General features: G+C 41.9%; 2 protein-coding genes across 5 annotated transcripts in view; both read left to right on the forward strand.

Annotated features, from left to right (window-relative positions):
- Nucleotides 1-23502, forward strand: part of rom1b (retinal outer segment membrane protein 1b) — a 164699-nt gene that overhangs the window by 97087 nt on the left and 44110 nt on the right. The window lies entirely within an intron of this gene.
- Nucleotides 1-23502, forward strand: part of ccdc88b (coiled-coil domain containing 88B) — a 159054-nt gene that overhangs the window by 56290 nt on the left and 79262 nt on the right. For all 4 annotated transcript variants that reach the window (XM_061900180.1, XM_061900181.1, XM_061900182.1 and 1 more), the window contains 5 exons: nt 4880-4961; nt 8074-8232; nt 15170-15316; nt 18721-18877; nt 19049-19164. In XM_061900180.1, coding sequence (XP_061756164.1) covers nt 4880-4961; nt 8074-8232; nt 15170-15316; nt 18721-18877; nt 19049-19164 — 661 coding nt within the window. The remainder of the gene's footprint in view (nt 1-4879; nt 4962-8073; nt 8233-15169; nt 15317-18720; nt 18878-19048; nt 19165-23502) is intronic.

Consider the following 23502-nt stretch of genomic DNA (forward strand, 5'->3'; position numbering starts at 1 on the left):
GCGCAAAAAAGTCGTTTGGTTTAAGCCAGGTTTCTCTGAGACCGATGACGTTAAGATTGTTGTCTCTGATGATATCATTAACTAACAACGTTTTGGAAGACAATGATCTTGTGTTTAAAAAACCTATATTATAGGTAGTGGGCTGTTTTAGGGAATTTTTGATCAAATTATCCGTAGTAGCAATATTAATAATGTTGTGTTTATTATGCCCAGTGCATTTAGTATAATTACGACCATATCTAGGAATTGATACGACGGGAATTTTCCGATTGTTTGATTGTTGCTTTGATAAACTGCACGCATCATAGTTCGCCAACTCAGTAGAACGCATGTTGCGATTGTTTGTTTGTTGCTTTGATAAACTGCACGCATCATAGTTTGCCACCTCAGTAGAACACATGTCCAACTCTGAAACACTCAAAGCAGAAAAAACTTGTTCTAATTTAACTGACTCCTTACCCAGACCAGTAGTCTCGCGTCTTCCATTTAAATCCGGCTTCAGGATGGAGGGAAGTGGTGTTCTGTGGGGATTAGCCTTCTGCTTTGTTTTTAGCCCCGCTCGACATCCGCGTTTCCGATCACACCGCTGGCGTCTGCTCCGTAGACGGCCCCCGCTGCTACTATACTCCGCTGCTTCACAGGCCGCTGGATGTAGCCGCCGAAGTATTCCCATGCTAGTTAGCAGGTCTAGCAAGCACGCGTCTATCAGTCCAAAACGGCCCGATATGTCCACATCCAGAAGTGTCTGGCGGTCGTACGTGATCACGGAGTGACCACGATGTGAGCCAGCCATGAAGTTTGCAGAATTGTCCGGTATTTCTGTCAAATGTTCCATCTTTAGCAAGAGCTCCGCGATGTTGCAGCCCGTCCGGGCGCCGCCATCTTAGAATATGTCCAATAGGGTCCTCTGTCCCAAAGGGACATTCAGTTCCTTAAAAAAAAATTAAGAAATAAAACCTTAGAAATACAATAAGGTCCTCTGTCCCAAAGGGACATTCGGTTCCTTAATAAAAAAAAAGGAATAAAACCTTAGAAATACAATAGGGTCCTCTGTCCCAAAGGGACATTCGGTCCCTTAAAATAAAAATAAAAATAAAACCTTAGAAATACAATAGGGTCTTCTGTCCCAAAGGAACATTCGGTTCCGTTAAAAAAATAAAAGAATAAAACCTTAGAAATACAATAGGGTCTTCTGTCCCAGGGGACATCGGTCCCTAATTACATTCATCCTGCATTCATCCATTACAAAAACAGACTTTTCACATAAAATCCTGGTAAATGGGCCGCCTCTCATTTGTCTGCATCAACTCCAGTTGAACTTAATTACCAGCGTAAGAAGGGTCATTGGATTTATTTATTTATCTCTTTGTGTTCATTAGTCCACTGAAGTCCATTCAAGGACTTTTTCAAGGAGACCTGTGATGGTTCTACTCCACTAGATTATATACATCGGAAATGCTTTGTTGCACATTTTCTCACTTTTAAATCACGCAAATGAAACCCGCTTTTGAAAATGTACACTGTCAAATATACAAACCCCGTTTCCATTGTGTTAGATGTAAATATAAACAGAATACAATGATGTGCAAATCTTTTTCAACCCATATTCAGTTGAAAATGCTACAAAGACAACATATTTGATGTTCAAACTGATAAACATTTTTTTGTGTGCAAATAATCATTAACTTTAGAATTTGATGCCAGCAACACGTGACAAAGAAGTTGGGAAAGTTGGCAACAAATACTGATAAAGTTGAGGAATGCTCATCAAACACTTATTTGGTGTGCAGGTTAATTGGGAACAGGTGGGTGCCATGATTGGGTATAAAAGCAGCTTCCATGAAATGCTAAGTAATTCACAAACAAGGATGGGGTGAGGGTCACCACTTTGTAAGCAAATTGTCAAACAGTTTTAGAACAACATTTCTCAATGAACTATTGCAAGGAATTTAGGGATTTTACCATCTACGGTCCGTAAAATCATCAAAAGATTCAGAGAATCTGTAGAAATCACTGCACGTAAGCGATAATATTACGGACCTTTGATCCCTCAGGCGGTACTGCATCAAAAACCGACATCAGTGTGTAAAGGATATCACCACATGGGCTCAGGAAGACTTGATAAAACCACTGTCAGTAACTACAGTTGGTTGCTACATCTGTAAGTGCATGTTAAAACTCTACTATGCAAAGCCAAACCCATTTCTCAACAACACCCTGAAACACCGACAGCTTGGCTGAGCTCGCGCTTACCTAAGATGGACTGATGCAATGTGGAAAGGTGTTCTGTGGTCTGACGAGTCCACATTTCAAATTATATTTGGAAACAGAGGACGTGGTGTCCTTCAGAACAAAGAGGAAAATAACCATCCGGATTGTTATAGGCGCAAAGTTCAAAAGCCAGCATCTGTGATGGTATGGGGGTGTATTAGTGCCCAAGGCATGGGTAACTTACACATCTGTGAAGGCACCATTAATGCTGAAAGGTCCATACAGGTTTTGGAGCAACATATGTTGTCATCCAAGCAATGTTATCATGGACACCCCTGCTTATTTCAGCAAAACAATGCCAAGCCACGTGTTACAACAGCGTGGGTTCGTAGTAAAAGAGTGCAGGTACTTTCCTGGTTTGCCTGCAGTCCAGACCTGTATCCCATGGAAAATGTGTGGCGCATTATGAAGCGTAAAATAGGACAGCAGAGACCCCGGACTGTTGAACGACTGAAGCTCTACATAAAACAAGAATGCGAAAGAATTCCACTTTCAAAGCTTCAACAATTAGTTTCCTCAGTTCCCAAACGTTTATTGAGTGTTGTTAAAAGAAAAGGTGATGTAACACAGTGGTGAACATGCCCTTTCCCAACTACTTTGGCACGTGTTGCAGCCATTAAATACTAAGTTAATTATTATTTGCAAAAAAAAATAAAGATTATGAGTTTGAACATCAAATGTCTTGTCTTTGTAGCATATTCAACTGAATATGGGTTAAAAATTATTTGCAAATCATTGTATTCCGTTTATATTTATATTTAACACAATTTCCCAACTCATATGGACACGGGGTTTGTATATCTCAAAGACATCAACATTAACTTCATAAACAATTTTTTTTCTTCACCAGTCACAGCTTACTTGCCCACTCTGGGATCAATACAGAGCAACCTAAAAAAAAAAAAAATTATATATATATATATATATATATATATATATATATATATATATATATATATATATATATATATATATATATATATATATATATATATATATATATATTCTAGTGTTCACAACCAATTATGATGCGACATGACATTCATTTTCTCTCCCATCCGATACTAAAGTCCAATTCAGGCTGGTATCAGGAATACCGATCCCATGCCGATACTTGGTGCAAATATACCTGATGCAGGGGTCACCAACCTTTTTGAAACCAAGAGCTACTTCTTGGGTACTGATTAATGCGAAGGGCTACCAGTTTGATACACACTTAAATAAATTGCCAGAAATAGCCAATTTGCTCAATTTACCTTTAACTCTTATGTTGTTATTAATAATTAATTATATTTATCTTTGTGGAAACACTGATCATCTTAATGATTTCTCACAATAAATATAAGCTATGAAACATAGTTCATCTTCAATTTCGACTCTTTAAAATTCAAAATTCAACCGAAAAAAAGAAGAGAAAAAATAGCTAATTCGAATCTTTTTGAAAAAATAAAAAAAGGTTTTATGGAACATCATTAGTCATTTTTCCTGATGAATATTAATTTTAAAATTTTGATGACATGTTTTAAATAGGTTGAAATCCAATCTGCATTTTGTTAGAATATATAACAAATTGGACCAAGCTATATTTTTAACAAAGACAAATCATTATTTCTTCTAGATTTTCCAGAACAAACATTTAAAAAGAAATTCAAAAGACTTTGAAATAAGATTTAAATTTGATTCAACAGATGTTTTAGATTTGCCAGAATATTTTTTGGGAATTTTAATCATAATAAGTTTGAAGAAATATTTCACAAATATTCTTCGTCAAAAAAACAGAAGCTAAAGTGAAGAATTAAATTAAAATGTATTTATTATTCTTTACAAAAAAAAATAATTTACTTGAACATTGATTTAAATTGTCAGGAAAGAAATGGAAGGAATTTAAAAGTTTAAAAGATATATGTGTTTAAAAATCCAGAAAATCCTTTTTAAGGTTGTATTTTTTCTCTAAAATTGTCTTTCTGAAAATTTTAAGGAGCAAAGTAAAAAAAATAATGAATTTATATAAACAAGTGAAGACCAAGTCTTTAATATATTTTCTTGGATTTTCAAATTCTATTTGAGTTTTGTCTCTTGGAATTAAAAATGTCGAGCAAAGCGAGACCAGCTTAACATTTAGAAAAAAAAAGAGCCAAAAGCTTTAAATTAAATTAGAAAAAGCTGTTTTTTTTTGTTTTTATTTGAACTAAGAATAATAATATACTTATTTATGACACAAATGTTTGTCTTAACAACATGGCGTTAGTAAATCACTATATTTCACACACACAGATGAAAAAATAAACATCCATGTCAGAAAAAAGTGTCCCGTGACTAAAAAATAATTGTTAAAAAATAGTGTTGAGGGACAAACAAAACAAGTTCAAAGCTGAACGTGAAACTTTTTGATTTGAAACTTTGGCTTTTTTCAACGCAAACGTCCGACATTCTCACTACTTTTATACCTCGGAATACACACACACACACACACACACACACACACACACACACACACACACACACACACACACACACACACACACACACACACACACACACACACACACACACACACACACACACACACACACACACACACACGTGGTGACTTACTGCTGTCTTTCAGGGACGACAAAGGTGATCAATTATTGGACTACAAGCAGGAGATTCACTTGATGGAAGAAGAGATCAAAAAGCTGCAGAAAAAGGTATCAGGTATACTATCTACTAGCAGTAAAGGTATGATAAGTATACTATCTACTAGCAGTAATGGTATCATAGGTATACGATCTACTAGCAGTAAAGGTATGATAAGTATACTATCTACTAGCAGTAATGGTATCATAGGTATACTATCTACTAGCACTAAAGGTATGATAAGTATACTATCTACTAGCAGTAATGGTATCATAGGTATACTATCTACTAGCACTAAAGGTATGATAAGTATACTATCTACTAGCAGTAAAGGTATCATAGGTATACTATCTATTAACAGTATATATATACTAAGTATATATATACTAAGCATACTATCTACTGGTAGTAAAGGTGTAATAGGTATCTTATCTACTAGCACTGAAGGTAACATAAGTATACTATTTGGTAGCAGTAAATGTATGATAAGTATACTATATACTAGCAGTAAAAGTATGATAGGTATACTATCTACTAGCAGTAAAGGTATGATTGGTATACTATTTACTAGCAGTAAAGGTATAATAAGTATATTATCTATTAACAGTATAGGTGTACTAGGTATACTATCTACTAGCAGTAAAGGTATGATTGGTATACTATCTACTAGCAGTAAAGGTATGATAGGTATACTATCTACTAGCAGTAAATGTATAATAGGTATATTATTTATTAACAGTATAGGTATACTAGGTATACTATCTACTACTTGTAAAGGTGTAATAGGTATGCTATCTACTAGCAGTAAATGTATAATAGGTATACTATCTACTAGCAGTAATGGTATAATAGGTATACTATCTATTAACAGTATAGGTATAATAAGCATACTATCTACTAGTAGTAAAGGTGTAATAGGTATGTTATCTACTAGCAGTAAATGTATAATAAGTATACTATCTACCAGCACTGAAGGTATCATAAGTATACTATCTACTAGCAGTAAAGGTATGATAGGTATACTATCTATTATCAGTAAAAGTATGATAGGTATACTATCTACTAGCAGTAAAAGTATGATAAGTATACTATCTACTAGCAGTAAAGGTATGATTGGTATACTATGTAATAGCAGTAAAGGTATAATAGGTATATTATCTATTAACAGTATAGGTATACTAGGTATACTATCTACTAGCAGTAAAGGTATGATTGGTATACTATATATTAGCAGTAAAGGTGTAATTAATTAATATAATGTAAATTACTTTTAATTATTCATCCATGTAATTATTTCAATATTTAACAAACTACTTTATTAGGTTATTCTTCGATTAATAATGTAATAACTAATGATTGAATTCATTATTTCACCATTTACTGGTTTATTTGGTCAACATGAAGTTCTGTCAAAGTGGACGGGTCCTATCACCTGATTTGTCACACCTGTCGACCAGAGAAGTGCTGATCATATTTGAATAACTCCGACAACTTCCTGTACTTGAACTGCTGCTTGCAAATATTCTGAAAGGTGTAAAATATCCACCACCGACTCTTGAAAGATCTTTAAATGCTGCTTAGGTGTCATGTTTTGAAATGCTTCCCAAAGTTGCAGGCAAAGCAGTGATTGGAGGAGATTCTTATAAGCCCCGCCCACTGAGTTTAAAGGTGACTTTGACAGATACAAAGAATGAATGAAGCGTTCACACGCTTGTTCGTGCAACAATCAAATAAATCATTAAATCATAATATAATTACACCATGAAATAATTCAATAAATGAGGAAAAAAAATGAATAATTAAATCCAAAATATTAAATGATTAAAAATATGGGAGTATTTGATAAATTAACTTAAAAACAATTAAATGTAATCTTATATTTAATAACACATATTCATATTTAATTCCAATTTAGTTATACATTTAAGTACTTATTTAAATAAGTTTTTACTGAATTTGTCCCTTTTAATTCTCTGTAAGAAAGAGTCAAGTGAAAATCTCGAAATTAAAAGAGGAAATGTTTACAAAACAACTAAATTACTGAAAGATAATACAAAAAAAATACATATATAATTTTTTATCATTATTTATCATTGTGCTCCCTAAGGGTCTTGTGCTATAATCAGCAATGCAAAGTAGTTTTATTTATTTATTCTTATTTTCTAGCTTTTTGAACTATTTTATGTCAGCAAGTACTTCACGTAAATGTAAGAAAGTATTCTTTTTGGAGAAAAAAGTTTGATAAATATTTATATTCCGAGTTCATGTATGGATGTAGGCATTGCAGGTGTTGCCAAATGCGCTTTTCTCCCTGTCACTCACACCTGCACAGGTGCAGCCGCCTCACCTGTTGTAAACAAAGTGTCACAAAGGAAGTTAGCCAACAGCAGAGGAGGATTAATGTTCAACTGGAATTTAGGGATTTCACCATCTAATCTCTGTAATATCATCAGAAAGTTGAGGGAATCTGCAACAAAAAGCCACATACGTGTGTAAAGGATATCACCACGTGGGCTCAGGAACACTTCAGAAACCCACTGTCAGTAACTACAATTGGTCGCTGCATCTGTAAGTGCAAGTTAAAACTCTACTTTGCAAAGCCTAAGCCATTTATCGACAACACCCAGTCCTCCTGAACAAAGAGGAAAAGAACCATCCGGACTTTCTAGGGTGAAAGTGTAAAAGTCAGCATGTGTGATGGTATGGGGGCATGGTTAACTTACACATTTGTGAAGGCAACATTAATACTGAAACGTACATACAACTGTTGGAGCAACATACGTTGTTATCATGGACGCCCCTGCTTATTTGTGCAAGACGATGCCATTGAAAATGTGTGGTGCAATATGAAGGCTAAAATATGAGGCGGGAGACTGTTGAACAACTTAAGCTGTACATCAAGCAAGAATGGGAAAGAAGTCCACTTCAAAAATGTGTCTCCTCAGTTCCCAAACCTTTACAGAGTGTTGTTACAAGGAAAGGCCACGTAACACACTGGTAAAAATGCTTTTTTTGGAACTTGTTACACAAGGTGGTTTTGGGTTTTGTAAATACAGAACTTTTAAAAAAAGATGCATTTTGCCTGAAAGAGTGGCAGGTTTTTATTCAGGGTGGTCTTATATTTAGGGTGGTCTTATATCCAGGTCAATACTTCTCATGTATTTACAAATCCCATGTGTGCAGAGCCGCTGCCTGCAGAACGAGGCGAGGGTCACGCGAGCCATGCGGGACGAGCTGGACTGTGTTCGGGAGCGAGCTGCACGGGCCGACCATCTCCAGCATGAAGTCCAGAGCTGCAAACAGCGGCTGCACGGCCTGGAGGTGACACGCACTCAGCTCAAGGTAACTTTCCTCCATGTTCCTCCCTAGGAGGACAACTTTCCTCCATGTTCCTCCTCAGGAGGATGACTTTCCTCCATGTTCCTCCTTAGGAGGATGACTTTCCTCCATGTTCCTCCTTAGGAAGACGACTTTCCTTCATGTTCCTCCTCAAAAGGATGACTTTCCTCCATGTTCCTCCTAAGGAAGATGACTTTCCTCCATGTTCCTCCTCGGGAGGACGACTTTTCTCCATGTTCCTCCTCAGGAGGATGACTTTCCTCCATGTTCCTCCTCGGGAGGACGACTTTCCTCCATGATCCTCCTCGGGAAGATGAATTTGCTCCATGTTCATCCTCGGGAGGACAACTTTCCTCCATGTTCCTCCTCAGGAGGATGACTTTCCTCCATGTTCCTCCTAAGGAAGATGACTTTCCTCCATGTTCCTCCTCGGGAGGACGACTTTTCTCCATGTTCCTCCTCAGGAGGATGACTTTCCTCCATGTTCCTCCTCAGGAGGACGACTTTCCTCCATGTTCCTCCTCGGGAAGATGACTTTCCTCCATGTTCCTCCTGAAGAGGATGACTTTTCTCCATGTTCCTCCTCAGGAGGATGACTTTCCTCCATGTTCCTTCTCAGGAGGACGACTTTCCTCCATGTTCCTCCTCGGGAAGATGACTTTCTTCCATGTTCCTCCTCGGGAGGACGACTTTCCTCCATGTTCCTACTTAAGAGGATGACTTTCCTCCATGTTCCTCCTCAAGAGGATGACTTTCCTCCATGTTCCTCCTCGGGAGAACGACTTTCCTCTATGTTCTTCCTCGGGAGGATGACTTTCCTCCATGTTCCTCCTCAAGAGGATGACTTTCCTCCATGTTCCTCCTCGGGAGGACGACTTTCCTCCATGTTCCTCCTCGGGAGGACGACTTTCCTCCATGTTCCTCCTCGGGAGAACGACTTTCCTCTATGTTCTTCCTCGGGAGGATGACTTTCCTCCATGTTCCTCTTCGGGAGGACGACTTTTCTCCATGTTCCTCCTCGGGAGGACAACTTTCCTCCATGTTCCTCCTCAAAAGGACAACTTTCCTCCAAATTCCTCCTCGGGAAGATGACTTTCCTCCATGTTCCTCCTCGGCAGGACGACTTTCCTCCAGGTTCCTCCTCGGGAGGACGACTTTCGAGGAGGACGACTTTTCTCCATGATCTTCCTCGGGAGGATGACTTTCCTCCATGTTCCTCCTTAGGAGGATGACTTTCCTCCATGTTCCTCCTTAGGAAGACGACTTTCCTTCATGTTCCTCCTCAAAAGGATGACTTTCCTCCATGTTCCTCCTCAAGAGGATGACTTTCCTCCATGTTCCTCCTCAAGAGGATGACTTTCTTCCCATGTTCCTCCTCGGGAGGACGACTTTTCTCCATGATCTTCCTCTGGAGGATGACTTTCCTCCATGTTCCTCCTTAAGAGGACGACTTTCCTTCATGTTCCTCCTCAAAAGGATGACTTTCTTCCATGTTCCTCCTCAGGAGGATGCCTTTCCTCCATTTTCCTCCTTAGGAAGACGACTTTCCTCCATGTTCCTCCTCGGCAGCATGGTTTTCCTCCATGTTCCTCCTCAGGAGGATGACTTTCCTCCATGTTCCTCCTCAAGAGGATGACTTTCCTCCATGTTCCTCCTCAAGAGGATGACTTTCCTCCATGTTCCTCCTCAAGCGGATGACTTTCCTCCATGTTCCTTCTCAGGAGGACGACTTTCCTCCATGTTCCTCATCGGGAGGATGACTTTCCTCCATGGTCCTCGGCAGCATGGCTTTCCTCCATGTTCCTCCTCAGGAGGATGACTTTCCTCCATGTTCCTCCTCAAGAGGATGACTTTCCTCCATGTTCCTCCTCAAGAGGATGACTTTCCTCCATGTTCCTTCTCAGGAGGACGACTTTCCTCCATGTTCCTCCTTAAGAGGATGAATTCCCTCCTTGTTCCTCCCTAGGAGGATGACTTTCCTCCATGTTCCTCCTTAAGAGGATGCCTTTCTTCCATGTTCCTCCTTAGGAGGATTACTTTCCTCCATGTTCCTCCTCGGGAGGACGACTTTCCTCCATTTTCCTCCTCGGGAGGACGACTTTCCTCCATGTTCCTCCTCGGCAGGACGACTTTCCTCCAGGTTCCTCCTCGGGAGGACGACTTTCCTCCCATGTTCCTCCTCGGGAGGACGACTTTTCTCCATGATCTTCCTCAGGAGGATGACTTTACTCCATGTTCCTCCTCAGGAGGACGACTTTCCTCCATGTTCCTCCTTAAGAAGACGACTTTCCTTCATGTTCCTCCTCAAAAGGATGACTTTCCTCCATGTTCCTCCTCGGCAGGACGACTTTCCTCCAGGTTCCTCCTCGGGAGGACGACTTTCCTCCCATGTTCCTCCTCGGGAGGACGACTTTTCTCCATGATCTTCCTCGGGAGGATGACTTTCCTCCATGTTCCTCCTTAGGAGGATGACTTTCCTCCATGTTCCTCCTTAGGTAGACGACTTTCCTTCATGTTCCTCCTCAAAAGGATGACTTTCCTCCATGTTCCTCCACAGGAGGATGCCTTTCCTCCATTTTCCTCCTCGGCAGGACGACTTTCCTCCATGTTCCTCCTCGGCAGGATGACTTTCCTCAATGTTCCTCCCCTTCGGGATGACTTTCCTCCATGTTCCTCCTTACTAAGACGATTTTCCTCCATGTTCCTCCTCGGCAGGATGACTTTCCTCAATGTTCGTCCCCGGCAGGATGACTTTCCTCCATGTTCCTCCTTAGGAGGACGACTTTCCTCCAGGTTCCTCCTCAGGAGGACGACTTTCCTCCATGTTCCTCATCGGGAGGATGACTTTCCTCCATGTTCCTTTTTAGGAGGATGACTTTCCTCCATGTTCCTCTTTAGGAGGATGACTTTCCTCTCTGTTCCTCCTCGGGAGGACGAGTTTCCTCCATGTTTCTCCTCGGGAGGACGACTTTCGTCCATGTTCCTCATCGGGAGGATGACTTTCCTCCATGGTCCTCCTCGGGAGGATGACTTTCCTCCATGTTCCTACAGGGCTGGATGACTTTCCTCCATGTTCCTTCTCAGGAGGATGACTTTCCTCCATGTTCCTCTTCAGGAGGACGACTTTCCTCCATGTTCCTCCTCGGGAAGATGACTTTGCTCCATGTTCATCCTCGGGAGGACAACTTTCCTCCATGTTCCTCCTCAGGAGGATGACTTTCTTCCATGTTCCTCCTAAGGAAGATGACTTTCCTCCATGTTCCTCCTCGGGAGGACGACTTTTCTCCATGTTCCTCCTCAGGAGGATGACTTTCCTCCATGTTCCTCCTCGGGAAGATGACTTTCTTCCATGTTCCTCCTGAAGAGGATGACTTTTCTCCATGTTCCTCCTCAGGAGGATGACTTTCCTCCATGTTCCTTCTCAGGAGGACGACTTTCCTCCATGTTCCTCCTCGGGAAGATGACTTTCCTCCATGTTCCTCCTCGGGAGGACGACGTTCCTCCATGTTCCTACTTAAGAGGATGACTTTCCTCCATGTTCCTCCTCAAGAGGATGACTTTTCTCCATGTTCCTCCTCAAGAGGATGACTTTCCTCCATGTTCCTCCTCGGGAGAACGACTTTCCTCTATGTTCTTCCTCGGGAGGATGACTTTCCTCCATGTTCCTCCTCAAGAGGATGACTTTCCTCCATGTTCCTCCTCGGGAGGACGACTTTCCTCCATGTTCCTCCTCGGGAGAACGACTTTCCTCTATGTTCTTCCTCGGGAGGATGACTTTCCTCCATGTTCCTCTTCGGGAGGACGACTTTCCTCCATGTTCCTCCTCGGGAGGACAACTTTCCTCCATTTTCCTCCTCAAAAGGACAACTTTCCTCCAAATTCCTCCTCGGGAAGATGACTTTCCTCCATGTTCCTCCTCGGCAGGACGACTTTCCTCCAGGTTCCTCCTCGGGAGGATGACTTTCCTCCATGTTCCTCCTTAGGAGGATGACTTTCCTCCATGTTCCTCCTTAGGAAGACGACTTTCCTTCATGTTCCTCCTCAAAAGGATGACTTTCCTCCATGTTCCTCCTCAAGAGGATGACTTTCCTCCATGTTCCTCCTCAAGAGGATGACTTTCCTCCCATGTTCCTCCTCGGGAGGACGACTTTTCTCCATGATCTTCCTCTGGAGGATGACTTTCCTCCATGTTCCTCCTTAAGAGGACGACTTTCCTTCATGTTCCTCCTCAAAAGGATGACTTTCCTCCATGTTCCTCCTCAGGAGGATGCCTTTCCTCCATGTTCCTCCTTAGGAAGACGACTTTCCTCCATGTTCCTCCTCGGCAGCATGGCTTTCCTCCATGTTCCTCCTCAGGAGGATGACTTTCCTCCATGTTCCTCCTCAAGAGGATGACTTTCCTCCATGTTCCTTCTCAAGAGGATGACTTTCCTCCATGTTCCTTCTCAAGAGGATGACTTTCCTCCATGTTCCTTCTCAGGAGGACGACTTTCCTTCAAGTTCCTCCTTAAGAGGATGAATTCCCTCCTTGTTCCTCCCTAGGAGGATGACTTTCCTCCATGTTCCTCCTCAGGAGGATGACTTTCTTCCATGTTCCTCCTAAGGAAGATGACTTTCCTCCATGTTCCTCCTCGGGAGGACGACTTTTCTCCATGTTCCTCCTCAGGAGGATGACTTTCCTCCATGTTCCTCCTCGGGAAGATGACTTTCTTCCATGTTCCTCCTGAAGAGGATGACTTTTCTCCATGTTCCTCCTCAGGAGGATGACTTTCCTCCATGTTCCTTCTCAGGAGGACGACTTTCCTCCATGTTCCTCCTCGGGAAGATGACTTTCCTCCATGTTCCTCCTTAGGAAGACGACTTTCCTTCATGTTCCTCCTCAAAAGGATGACTTTCCTCCATGTTCCTCCTCGGCAGGACGACTATCCTCCAGGTTCCTCCTCGGGAGGACGACTTTCCTCCCATGTTCCTCCTCGGGAGGACGACTTTTCTCCATGATCTTCCTCGGGAGGATGACTTTCCTCCATGTTCCTCCTTAGGAGGATGACTTTCCTCCATGTTCCTCCTTAGGGAGACGACTTTCCTTCATGTTCCTCCTCAAAAGGATGACTTTCCTCCATGTTCCTCCACAGGAGGATGCCTTTCCTCCATTTTCCTCCTTACTAAGACGACTTTCCTCCATGTTCCTCCCCGGCAGGATGACTTTCCTCCATGTTCCTCCTTACTAAGACGACTTTCCTCCATGTTCCTCCTCGGCAGGATGACTTTCCTCCATGTTCCTCCTTACTAAGACGACTTTCCTCCATGTTCCTCCTCGGCAGGACGACTTTCCTCCAGGTTCCTCCTCGGGAGGACGACTTTCCTCCCATGTTCCTCCTCGGGAGGACGACTTTTCTCCATGATCTTCCTCGGGAGGATGACTTTCCTCCATGTTCCTCCTTAGGAGGATGACTTTCCTCCATGTTCCTCCTTAGGGAGACGACTTTCCTTCATGTTCCTCCTCAAAAGGATGACTTTCCTCCATGTTTCTCCACAGGAGGATGCCTTTCCTCCATTTTCCTCCTTACTAAGACGACTTTCCTCCATGTTCCTCCCCGGCAGGATGACTTTCCTCCATGTTCCTCCTTACTAAGACGACTTTCCTCCATGTTCCTCCTCGGCAGGACGACTTTCCTCCATGTTCCTCCTCGGCAGGATGACTTTCCTCAATGTTCGTCACCGGCAGGATGACTTTCCTCCATGTTCCTCCTTAGGAGGACGACTTTCCTCCAGGTTCCTCCTCAGGAGGACGACTTTCCTCCATGTTCCTCATCGGGAGGATGACTTTCCTCCATGTTCCTTTTTAGGAGGATGACTTTCCTCCATGTTCCTCTTTAGGAGGATGACATTCCTCTATGTTCCTCCCCGGGAGGACGAGTTTCCTCCATGTTTCTCCTCGGGAGGACGACTTTCGTCCATGTTCCTCATCGGGAGGATGACTTTCCTCCATGGTCCTCCTCGGGAGGATGACTTTCCTCCATGTTCCTCCTCAGGAGGATGACTTTCCTCCATGTTCCTCCTCAGGAGGATGACTTTCCTCCATGTTCCTACTCGGCTGGATGACTTTCCTCCATGTTCCTTCTCAGGAGGATGACTTTCCTCCATGTTCCTCCTTGGGAGGATGACTTTCCTCCATTTTCCTCCTCAGGAGGATGACTTTCCTCCAGGTTCCTCCTCGGGAGGACGACTTTCCTCCATGTTCCTCCTCGGGAAGATGACTTTCTTCCATGTTCCTCATGTAGAGAATGACTTTTCTCCATGTTCCTCCTCAGGGGGATGACTTTCCTCCATGTTCCTTCTCAGTAGGACGACTTTCCTCCATGTTCCTCCTCGGGAAGATGACTTTCTTCCATGTTCCTCATCGGGAGGATGACTTTCCTCCATGTTCCCCTTTAGGAGGATGACTTTCCTCCATGTTCCTCATCGGGAGGATGACTTTCCTCCATGTTCCCCATTAGGAGGATGACTTTCCTCCATGTTCCTCTTTAGGAGGATGACTTTCCTCCATGTTCCTCCTCGGGAGGACGACTTTCCTCTATGTTCCTCCTCGGGAAGACGACTTTCCTCCATGTTCCTCCTCGGGAGGATGACTTTCCTCCATGTTCATCCTTGGGAAGATGACTTTCCTCCATGTTCCTCCTCAGGAGGACGACTTTCCTCCATGTTTCTCCTCGGTAGGACGACTTTTTACTTGAGTCATATTCCACTAAAGTCTCATGATTCCTGCAATGTTAAAGAAGTCCAGAGTTACAGTAAAGTTTAGGTTAAAGAGCACTTTTTAACATAAAATCTCCAAACATACAGCACAGTGTTAGTGTTTACTCTCCTTTCATGGAGGTGAGATTTGCAGAAAAAAAAAGAGAATACTGGAAGTGTGAGGGTTTTGTGTTTGCGTGTGCAGGAGCAGCAGCAGCTGTGTGCAGCGCTGCAGGAGACCAGAGAACTTCTAGAAGGTCAGCTGGCCGACGCCAGGACCCGATGCTCCTCGCTGAGAGAGCTGGAGAAAGACAACCTGCTGCTGCGTCAGCGGCTGATGGACGTAGAAGCGGTGGGTGGAGTCGACTAGAAGAGGTCGTATGTTCCTTCACTTGCTCTCTGAATGCGCTTCATTGATTTTTGGAATTGGCACATCTGCTGCTCAAGCCAGGCTGCTAGAAAGTTCCTCAACATTCACGAGGCCGCTCACCTGACCACACTTGTAACCATTACAGCTCGCCCTCGCTTTCTTGTGACCTTTTGGATGCTCACAGGAGTAATTACTGTTAAATCTCCACTGATAATAATGACTTCATAGACCTTAGATGATTGGACGATTTACCTACTGTACAGTATACTGTATTATTCCTTGCACCTACTGTACAGAATATTGTTCTTTGCACCTACTGTACAGTATGTTATTCCCTGCATCTACGGTTATATTGCTTGCACCCACTGTACAGTATATTATTCATTACACCTCCTGTACACTATATTATTCATTACGCCTACTGTACAGTATATTATTCTTTGGACTTACTGTACAGTGTATTATTTTTTACATCTACAATACAGTATATTATTCCTTGCACCTACTGTAGAGTATTCCTTGCACCTACTGCATTATTCCTTGCACCTACTGTTCAGTGTATTATTCTTTGCACCTACTGTACAGTATATTATTATTTGCACCTACTGTACAGTGTATTATTCCTTGCACCTACTGTTCAGTGTATTATTCTTTGCACCTACTGTACAGTATATTTTTGCACCTACTGTACAGTATATTATTCCTTGCACCTACTGTACAGTATGTTATTCCCTGCATCTACGGTTATATTGCTTGCACCTACTGTACAGTATATTATTCTTTGCACCTACTACACAGTATATTATTCCCTGCACCTACTGTACACTATATTATTCTTTACACCTACTGTACAGTATATTATTCTTTGCACCTACTACACAGTATATTATTCCCTGCACCTACTGTACACTATATTATTCCTTGCACCTACTGTACAGTATATTATTCATTGCACCTACTGTACAGTATGTTATTCCCTGCATCTATGGTTATATTGCTTGCACCTACTGTTCAGTGTATTATTCTTTACACCTACTGTACAGTACATTATTCTTTACACCTACTGTACAGTATATTATTCTTTGCACCTACTACACAGTATATTATTCTTTGCACCTACTACACAGTATATTATTCCTTGCACCTACTGTACAGTATAATATTCCCTGCACCTACTGTACAGTGTATTATTCTTTACACCTACTGTACAGTATATTATTCCTTGCACCTACCGTACAGTATGTTATTCTTTGCACCTACTACACAGTATATTATTCCTTGCACCTACTGTACAGTATAATATTCCCTGCACCTACTGTACAGTGTATTATTCTTTACACCTACTGTACAGTATATTATTCCTTGCACCTACCGTACAGTATGTTATTCTTTACACCTACTGTACAGTATATTATTCCTTGCACCTACCGTACAGTATGTTATTCTTTACACCTACTGTACAGTGTATTATTCCTTGCACCTACTGTACAGTATATTATTATTTGCACCTACTGTACAGTATATTATTCCCTGCACCTACTGTACAGTATATTATTATTTGCAAGTGCTGTACAGCATATTATTCCTTTCACCTACTGTACAGTATGTTATTCCTTGCACCTACTGTATTTCTTGCATCTATTGTACAGAATATTGTCCTTTGCACCTACTGTACAGTATATTATTCCTTGCACCTACTGTACAGTGTATAATTTCTTGCACCTACTGCATTATTCCTTGCACCTACTGTACAGTATATTATTCTTTGCACCTACTGTACAGTGTGTAATTCCTTGCACCTACTGTACAGAAGATTGTCCTTTGCACCTACCGTACAGTATACTATTTCTTGCACCTACTGTACAGTATATTATTCCTTGGACTTACTGTACAGTGTATTATTTTTTACACCTACAATACAGTATATTATTCCTTGCACCTACTGTAGAGTATTCCTTGCACCTACTGCATTATTCCTTGCACCTACTGTACAGTATACTATTTCTTGCACCTACTGCATTATTCCTTGCACCTACTATACAGTATATTATTCCTTGGACTTACTATACAGTGTATTATTTTTTACACCTACAATACAGTATATTATTCCTTGCACCTACTGTAGAGTATTCCTTGCACATACTGCATTATTCCTTGCACCTACTGTTCAGTGTATTATTCTTTGCACCTACTGTACAGTATATTATTATTTGGACCTACTGTACTGTGTATTTTTCCTTGCACCTACTGTACAGTATATTATCCTTTGCACCTACTGTACAGTATATTATTCTTTGGACTTACTATACAGTATATTATTATTTGCACCTACTGTACAGTGTATTATTCCTTGCACCTACTGTTCAGTGTATTATTCTTTGCACCTACTGTACAGTATATTATTATTTGGACCTACTGTACAGTGTATAATTCCTTGCACCTACTGTACAGTATATTATTCCTTGTACCTACTGTACAATATATTATTCCTTGCACCTACTGTACAGTCTGTTATTCTTTTCACCTACGGTTTTATTGCTTGCACCAACTGTACAGTATACATATTATTCTTTGTACCTACTGTAAAGTATATTATTCTTTGCACCTACTGTACAGTATATTATTCCTTGCACCTACTGTACACTACTTTATTCCTTGCACATATTGTACAGTATATTATTCCGTATTTTTGCAATTGGAATAAATCACCTTCTCAGCCTGCTCAGTGTCCGCCCTGTGATGGGTAGGTCGCGAGTTCAAACCCCGGCCGAGTCATACAAAAGACTATAAAAATAATGGGAGCCATTACCTCCCTGCTTGGCACTCAGCATCAAGGGTTGGAATTGGGGGTTAAATCACCCCAAAAAATATGATTTTTAGCTTTTCCTGAAGAATTTGGAGCTAATTCTCCTTTTTCATTGTCCCATTTAAAGCAGCAGTTCCATTGGCAGCAAAACAGGCCCAGAGCATAATACTACCACCACCGTGCTTGACGGTAGGGATGGTGTTCCTGGGATTAAAGGCCTCACCTTTTCTCCTCCTAACATATTTCTGGCTATTGTGGCCAAACAGCTCATCTGACATCACATGGACAAAGATAAGACCTTCTGGAGGAAAGTTCTGTGGTCAGATGAAAGAAAAAAGGAGCTGTTTGGCCACAATACCCAGCAATATGTTTGGAGGAGAAAAGGTGAGGCCTTTAATCCCAGGAACACCATGCCTACTAAACTCAAGACAGCCATAACATTCTGTTCTTTACAAGTGCATGAAAACTTTTGATGGCTGTTTAACGAATAACAACTTTTTTTACACTGAATGTTGAAGTTTTTCCTTGCTCGCCGTGAAGACTTGTGTAAACCCTCCCTGCGTCGTGTTTATCTGTATAGGATCGTGACACGGAGAGGCAGCGCGTCGACGAGCTGCTGGAGATGAACATGAGCCTGGAGGCGGACCTGCGGCAGTGCGACGGCGGCGGCGCTCTTTCTCGCCGCCGCTTCCTCCAATCGGCGGAGGACTCCGACGAGGAGCTGCGGGAGCCGATTGGTCAGAGCTCCAGCTTGTCACGCACCTTGTCACTTAGGACATTCTAATTAACTGATAAGAGGAAATATGTCGCGGGTTATCAATCAGAAAGAAATAGCGCGATATCAATTTCTCCGCTATCCCATTATCGGCTCTTTTTTTCATTCTCTCGGATGTTGTTGATGTATTCAGACCACAAGCCTCTGAGCGTGGAAGTGGGCGAGGCGTCGGCGCTGAGGCTGCTGGGAGCCGAGCAGGAGAACCAGCAGCTGCGGAGACGTTTGGAGGAGCTGCAGGCCCAGCAGGAGGTCAGCAGGACTGTGATGCCTATAAAACGAGCAACTGGGTTATGAAATATAACAAGAGACTCTGTTTTTTTTTTTCTGTTTTGTATATCACATCCTGTTTGTTATTTGACTTCCTTAGTTCCTGGTTGCACTTCCTGTTTTGTTCCGTTGCCTAGTAACCCATCTGTGTCACCTGCCTTTGGTTTTTCACATGCATCTGCTTTTTAAATATCCCGTCTATTTAAGCCTGCCCTTGTTTTTCATTCGGTCTCGGATTCTCATTTGCTATTTGCTTCAATGCAACCGGTGACGTCGCTATTCCCGATCGTGGTAAAGAGACCACTTTTGATACTTGTTAGCTTCCACGCTATTCCGTTCTTTTTTTATTTCCCTAGCTCACATGCTAGCGTCTTGTGTTCTTTCTAGCTCACATGCTAGTTCTGTTGGTTTTGTTTATAGTGCCTTTGTGCATGTATTTCTGTTCTTAGCTCGTTTTGTAGTTAAATAAATCATCTTTCTTACCTTTACGCTGTGTCCATCCATTCCGCCTGCATCCACGAGAGAACGCAACCACACCATGATGCCAGCCAAGCGTCACAGGAGAATCCGAGACCGAATGAAAAACAAGGGCAGGCTTAAATAGACGGGATAATCAAAAAGCAGGTGCGTGTGAAAAACCAAAGGCAGGTGACACAAATGGGTTACCAGGCAACGGAACAAAACAGGAAGTGCCACCAGGAACTAAGGAAGTCAAATATCAATCAGGATGTGATATACAAAACAGAACAAAACCAGAATATGCCATGATCCCGAGTAGCAGATCATGACATTCTGGCTTGACAAAATGAGCAGTGAATAGCAGGAATGTCTGACCCAATTGTTTCCAGAAAGCTCAGCACTTCACTATTCAGTAGGCCTTCAACTGGTGGCCACAGAGTTCAAGTCAGTTCAAAAACTGGCGAGAGACTCACGTTTTTGCAGCGGATTCTTAAAAAAACACTTGAGTGTTATCAAAGAGATGATCTTTTTTGCAGAAAGTCCTTAAAACTAGCTGACTAAATTAAAACGCCTGCTGTAGAGGAGGCTGAAATACACAAAATAAGACGTAAAGGCCTACTGAAATGAGATGTTCTTATTTAAACGGGGATAGCAGGTCCATTCTATGTGTCATACTTGATCTTTTCGCGATATTGCCATAGTTTTGCTGAAAGGATTTAGTAGAGAACATCGATTTCGGTCCCCTGGGGGGGGGGTTGCCCACATTTGAGGTCCTCTCCAAGGTTTCTCATAGTCATCATTGTCACTGGCGTCCCACTGGGTGTGAGTTTTCATTGCCCTTATGTGGGTTCTTCCGAGCATGTCGTAGTTGTAGTGGTTTGTACAGTCCTTTGAGACATTTGTGATTTAGGGCTATATAAATAAACATTGATTGATTGATTGATAAAGTTCGCAACTTTTGGCCGCTAATAAAAAAGCCTTGCCTGTACCAGAAGTAGCAGACGATGTACGCGTGACGTCACGGGTTGTGGAGCTCCTCACATCTGAACATTGTTTACAATCATGGCCACCAGCAGCGAGAGCGCTTCGGACCGAGAAAGCGACGATTTGCCCATTAATTTGAGCGAGTATGAAAGATTCGTTGATGAGGAAAGTTAGAGTGAAGGACTAGAAGAACAAAAAAGACTAGAGGGCAGTGGGAGCGATTCAGATGTTATTAGACAAATTTACTAGGATAATTCTGTAAAATCCCTTATCTGCTTATTGTGTTAATAGTGTTTTGGTGAGATTATATGGTCGCACCTGTACAACCTGAAGGTCGGCCCCGCACCTTTTTTCAGCACCAGTCGACGGGTGGTGGCGATGCGCATCTCTGCCCTTTGCAAGGGACCCTCTTTGAAACACGATCTTTCGAAATGATCCCTGCATAATACACTGTACTTTGTGTGTGTGGTAACCGTGTTCGCTTGACCGCTCTGTTCCATAGTGAAGCTTTACCGTCATCTTTCGGGAATGTAAACAATGAAACACCGGCTGTGTTTGTGTTGCTAAAGGGGGCCGCAATACACCGCTTCCCACCTACAGCTTTCTTCTTTGATGTCTCCATTGTTCATTTAACAAATTGTAAAAGATTCAGCAACACAGATGTCCAGAATACTGTGGATTTTTGCGATGAGAACAGACAACTTAATAGCTGGGAACGGCGCTGGAACAAAATGTCCTCTACAATCCGTGAGGTCACGCGCCCGCGTCATCATATCGAGACGTTTTCAACAGGATATTTCAGCGCAAAATTTTAAATCGAAATTTAGTAAACTAAACCGGCCGTATTGGCATGTGTTGCAATGTTAATATTTCATCATTGATATATAAACTATCAGACTGCGTGGTCGGTAGTAGTGGCTTTCAGTAGGCCTTTAAGTGTTCTATGTTTATATACAAAAGGTTTATTTGAAATGGGGACGGATACAGAAACATAGATATCTGAAACTGTCATCCAATGTATGCATCATAGTGTTTGTAGCCGAAGCTCATTTACAACAACAACACAGATCTAACATCATTAAAGTAGGAAAATAAAAAGAATCAGGCAAGGAGGAGTCGATAATAATCCATCCATTTCCTACCGCTTATTCCCTTTGGGGGCGCTGGTGCCTATCTCAGCTACAATCGGGCGGAAGGCGGGGTACACCTTGGACAAGTCGCCACCTCATTGCAGGGCCAACACAGACAGACAAACAACATTCACACTCACATTCACACACTAAGGACCATTTAGTGTTGCCAATCAACCTATCCCCAGGTGCATGTCTTTGGAGGTGGGAGGGGCCTATCCCCAGGTGCATGTCTTTGGAGGTGGGAGGGGCCTATCCCCAGGTGCATGTCTTTGGAGGTAGGAGGGGCCTATCCCCAGGTGCATGTCTTTGGAAGTGGGAGGAGCACCACCGGCTTCCAGGGCGCGATTTGAATAGCCCGGGTATAAACAACACTCTCAGGAAAAGAAGCCCTTTAAGGGGTTGAGTGTTATAAAGTTTTTGTACTTGAGTGCCATGCGAGCGGGGAACTTACTGTACGTGGAACTGGAAAAAGTACACGATCATGCCTTTAACGTACGGAAATGAATCAGTCCTCCAATGAGTCACATGGCAACAACGTTAATTGTGATTGACAAGCGTATTATCAAATAGTCTACTTCAAAGCACCACGCTTCAGTCTATTCAGCCGCTAGTTTCTATGGTTACATGAGACCAGACTGTTTTCATGACCTGCTTAGAATGATTTGAATCAATCTGCACTGTTATTATTATTATTATTGTTTTTAGGGACCGATGTCCCTTTGGGACAGAGGACCCTATTGAATTTCTAAAGTTTTATTATAATTATTCTTTGTTATTATTCCGCCGCGTCTTTGAGCTGTAATTTGAGCCCCTTAACATACTTCAAAACTCACCAAATTTGACACACACACATCAGGACCAGCAAAAATTGCGATATATAATCAAAAAAATAAACCCCAAAACTCAAAAATGCGCTCTAGCGCCCCCCTAGGAAGAAAACACGGACAAAACTGTCTTTAACTTCCAGTCGGAACGCTGTAGAAAGATGAAACAAAAACCACTACGTAGGTCTCAGTTAGACCTATATTTCATACTCTGAGACCTCACAGCTAAAATCAACAGGAAGTTTGTTATTCCCACTTCAATACAAAAATTGGTTAAAAAATGTTGCTCTTTTTCAAACTTTATATCCTCTGAGGCCGTTTGTCGTTTCGGCTTCAAATAAGCACGGAAAAGAGATTGAACCCTTCTGATTAACAGTTGATTAAAGAGTTTTAATTACTACCCCGGTTTGGATTTTATGAGCCCGCAAAGAAGCATTGCGCTGCTGCGGTTGGCACAAAATGGCGGCTTTCTGCTCAGACAAAACTGTCTGTAACTTCCAGTCGGAACGCCGTAGAAAGATGAAACACAAATCACTATGTAGGTCTCAGTTAGACCTATATTTCATACTCTGAGACCTCACAGCTAAAATCAACAGGAAGTTTGTTATTCCCACTTCAATACAAAAATTGGCTAAAAAATGTTGCTCTTTTTCAAACTTTATATCCTCTGAGGCCTTTTGTCGTTTCGGCTTCAAATAAGCACAGAAAAGAGATTGAACCCTTTGGATTAACAGTTGATTAAAGAGTTTTAATTACTACCCCGGTTTAGATTTTATGGGCCCGCAAAGAATCATTGCGCTGCTGCGGTTGGCACAAAATGGCGGCTTTCTGCTCAGACAAAACTGTAACTTCCAGTCGGAGCGCCGTAGAAAGATGAAACAAAAACCACTACGTAGGTCTCAGTTAGACCTATATTTCAT

Source organism: Nerophis ophidion, linkage group LG05, assembly GCF_033978795.1.
Source record: "Nerophis ophidion isolate RoL-2023_Sa linkage group LG05, RoL_Noph_v1.0, whole genome shotgun sequence".
Taxonomy (NCBI): domain Eukaryota; kingdom Metazoa; phylum Chordata; class Actinopteri; order Syngnathiformes; family Syngnathidae; genus Nerophis; species Nerophis ophidion.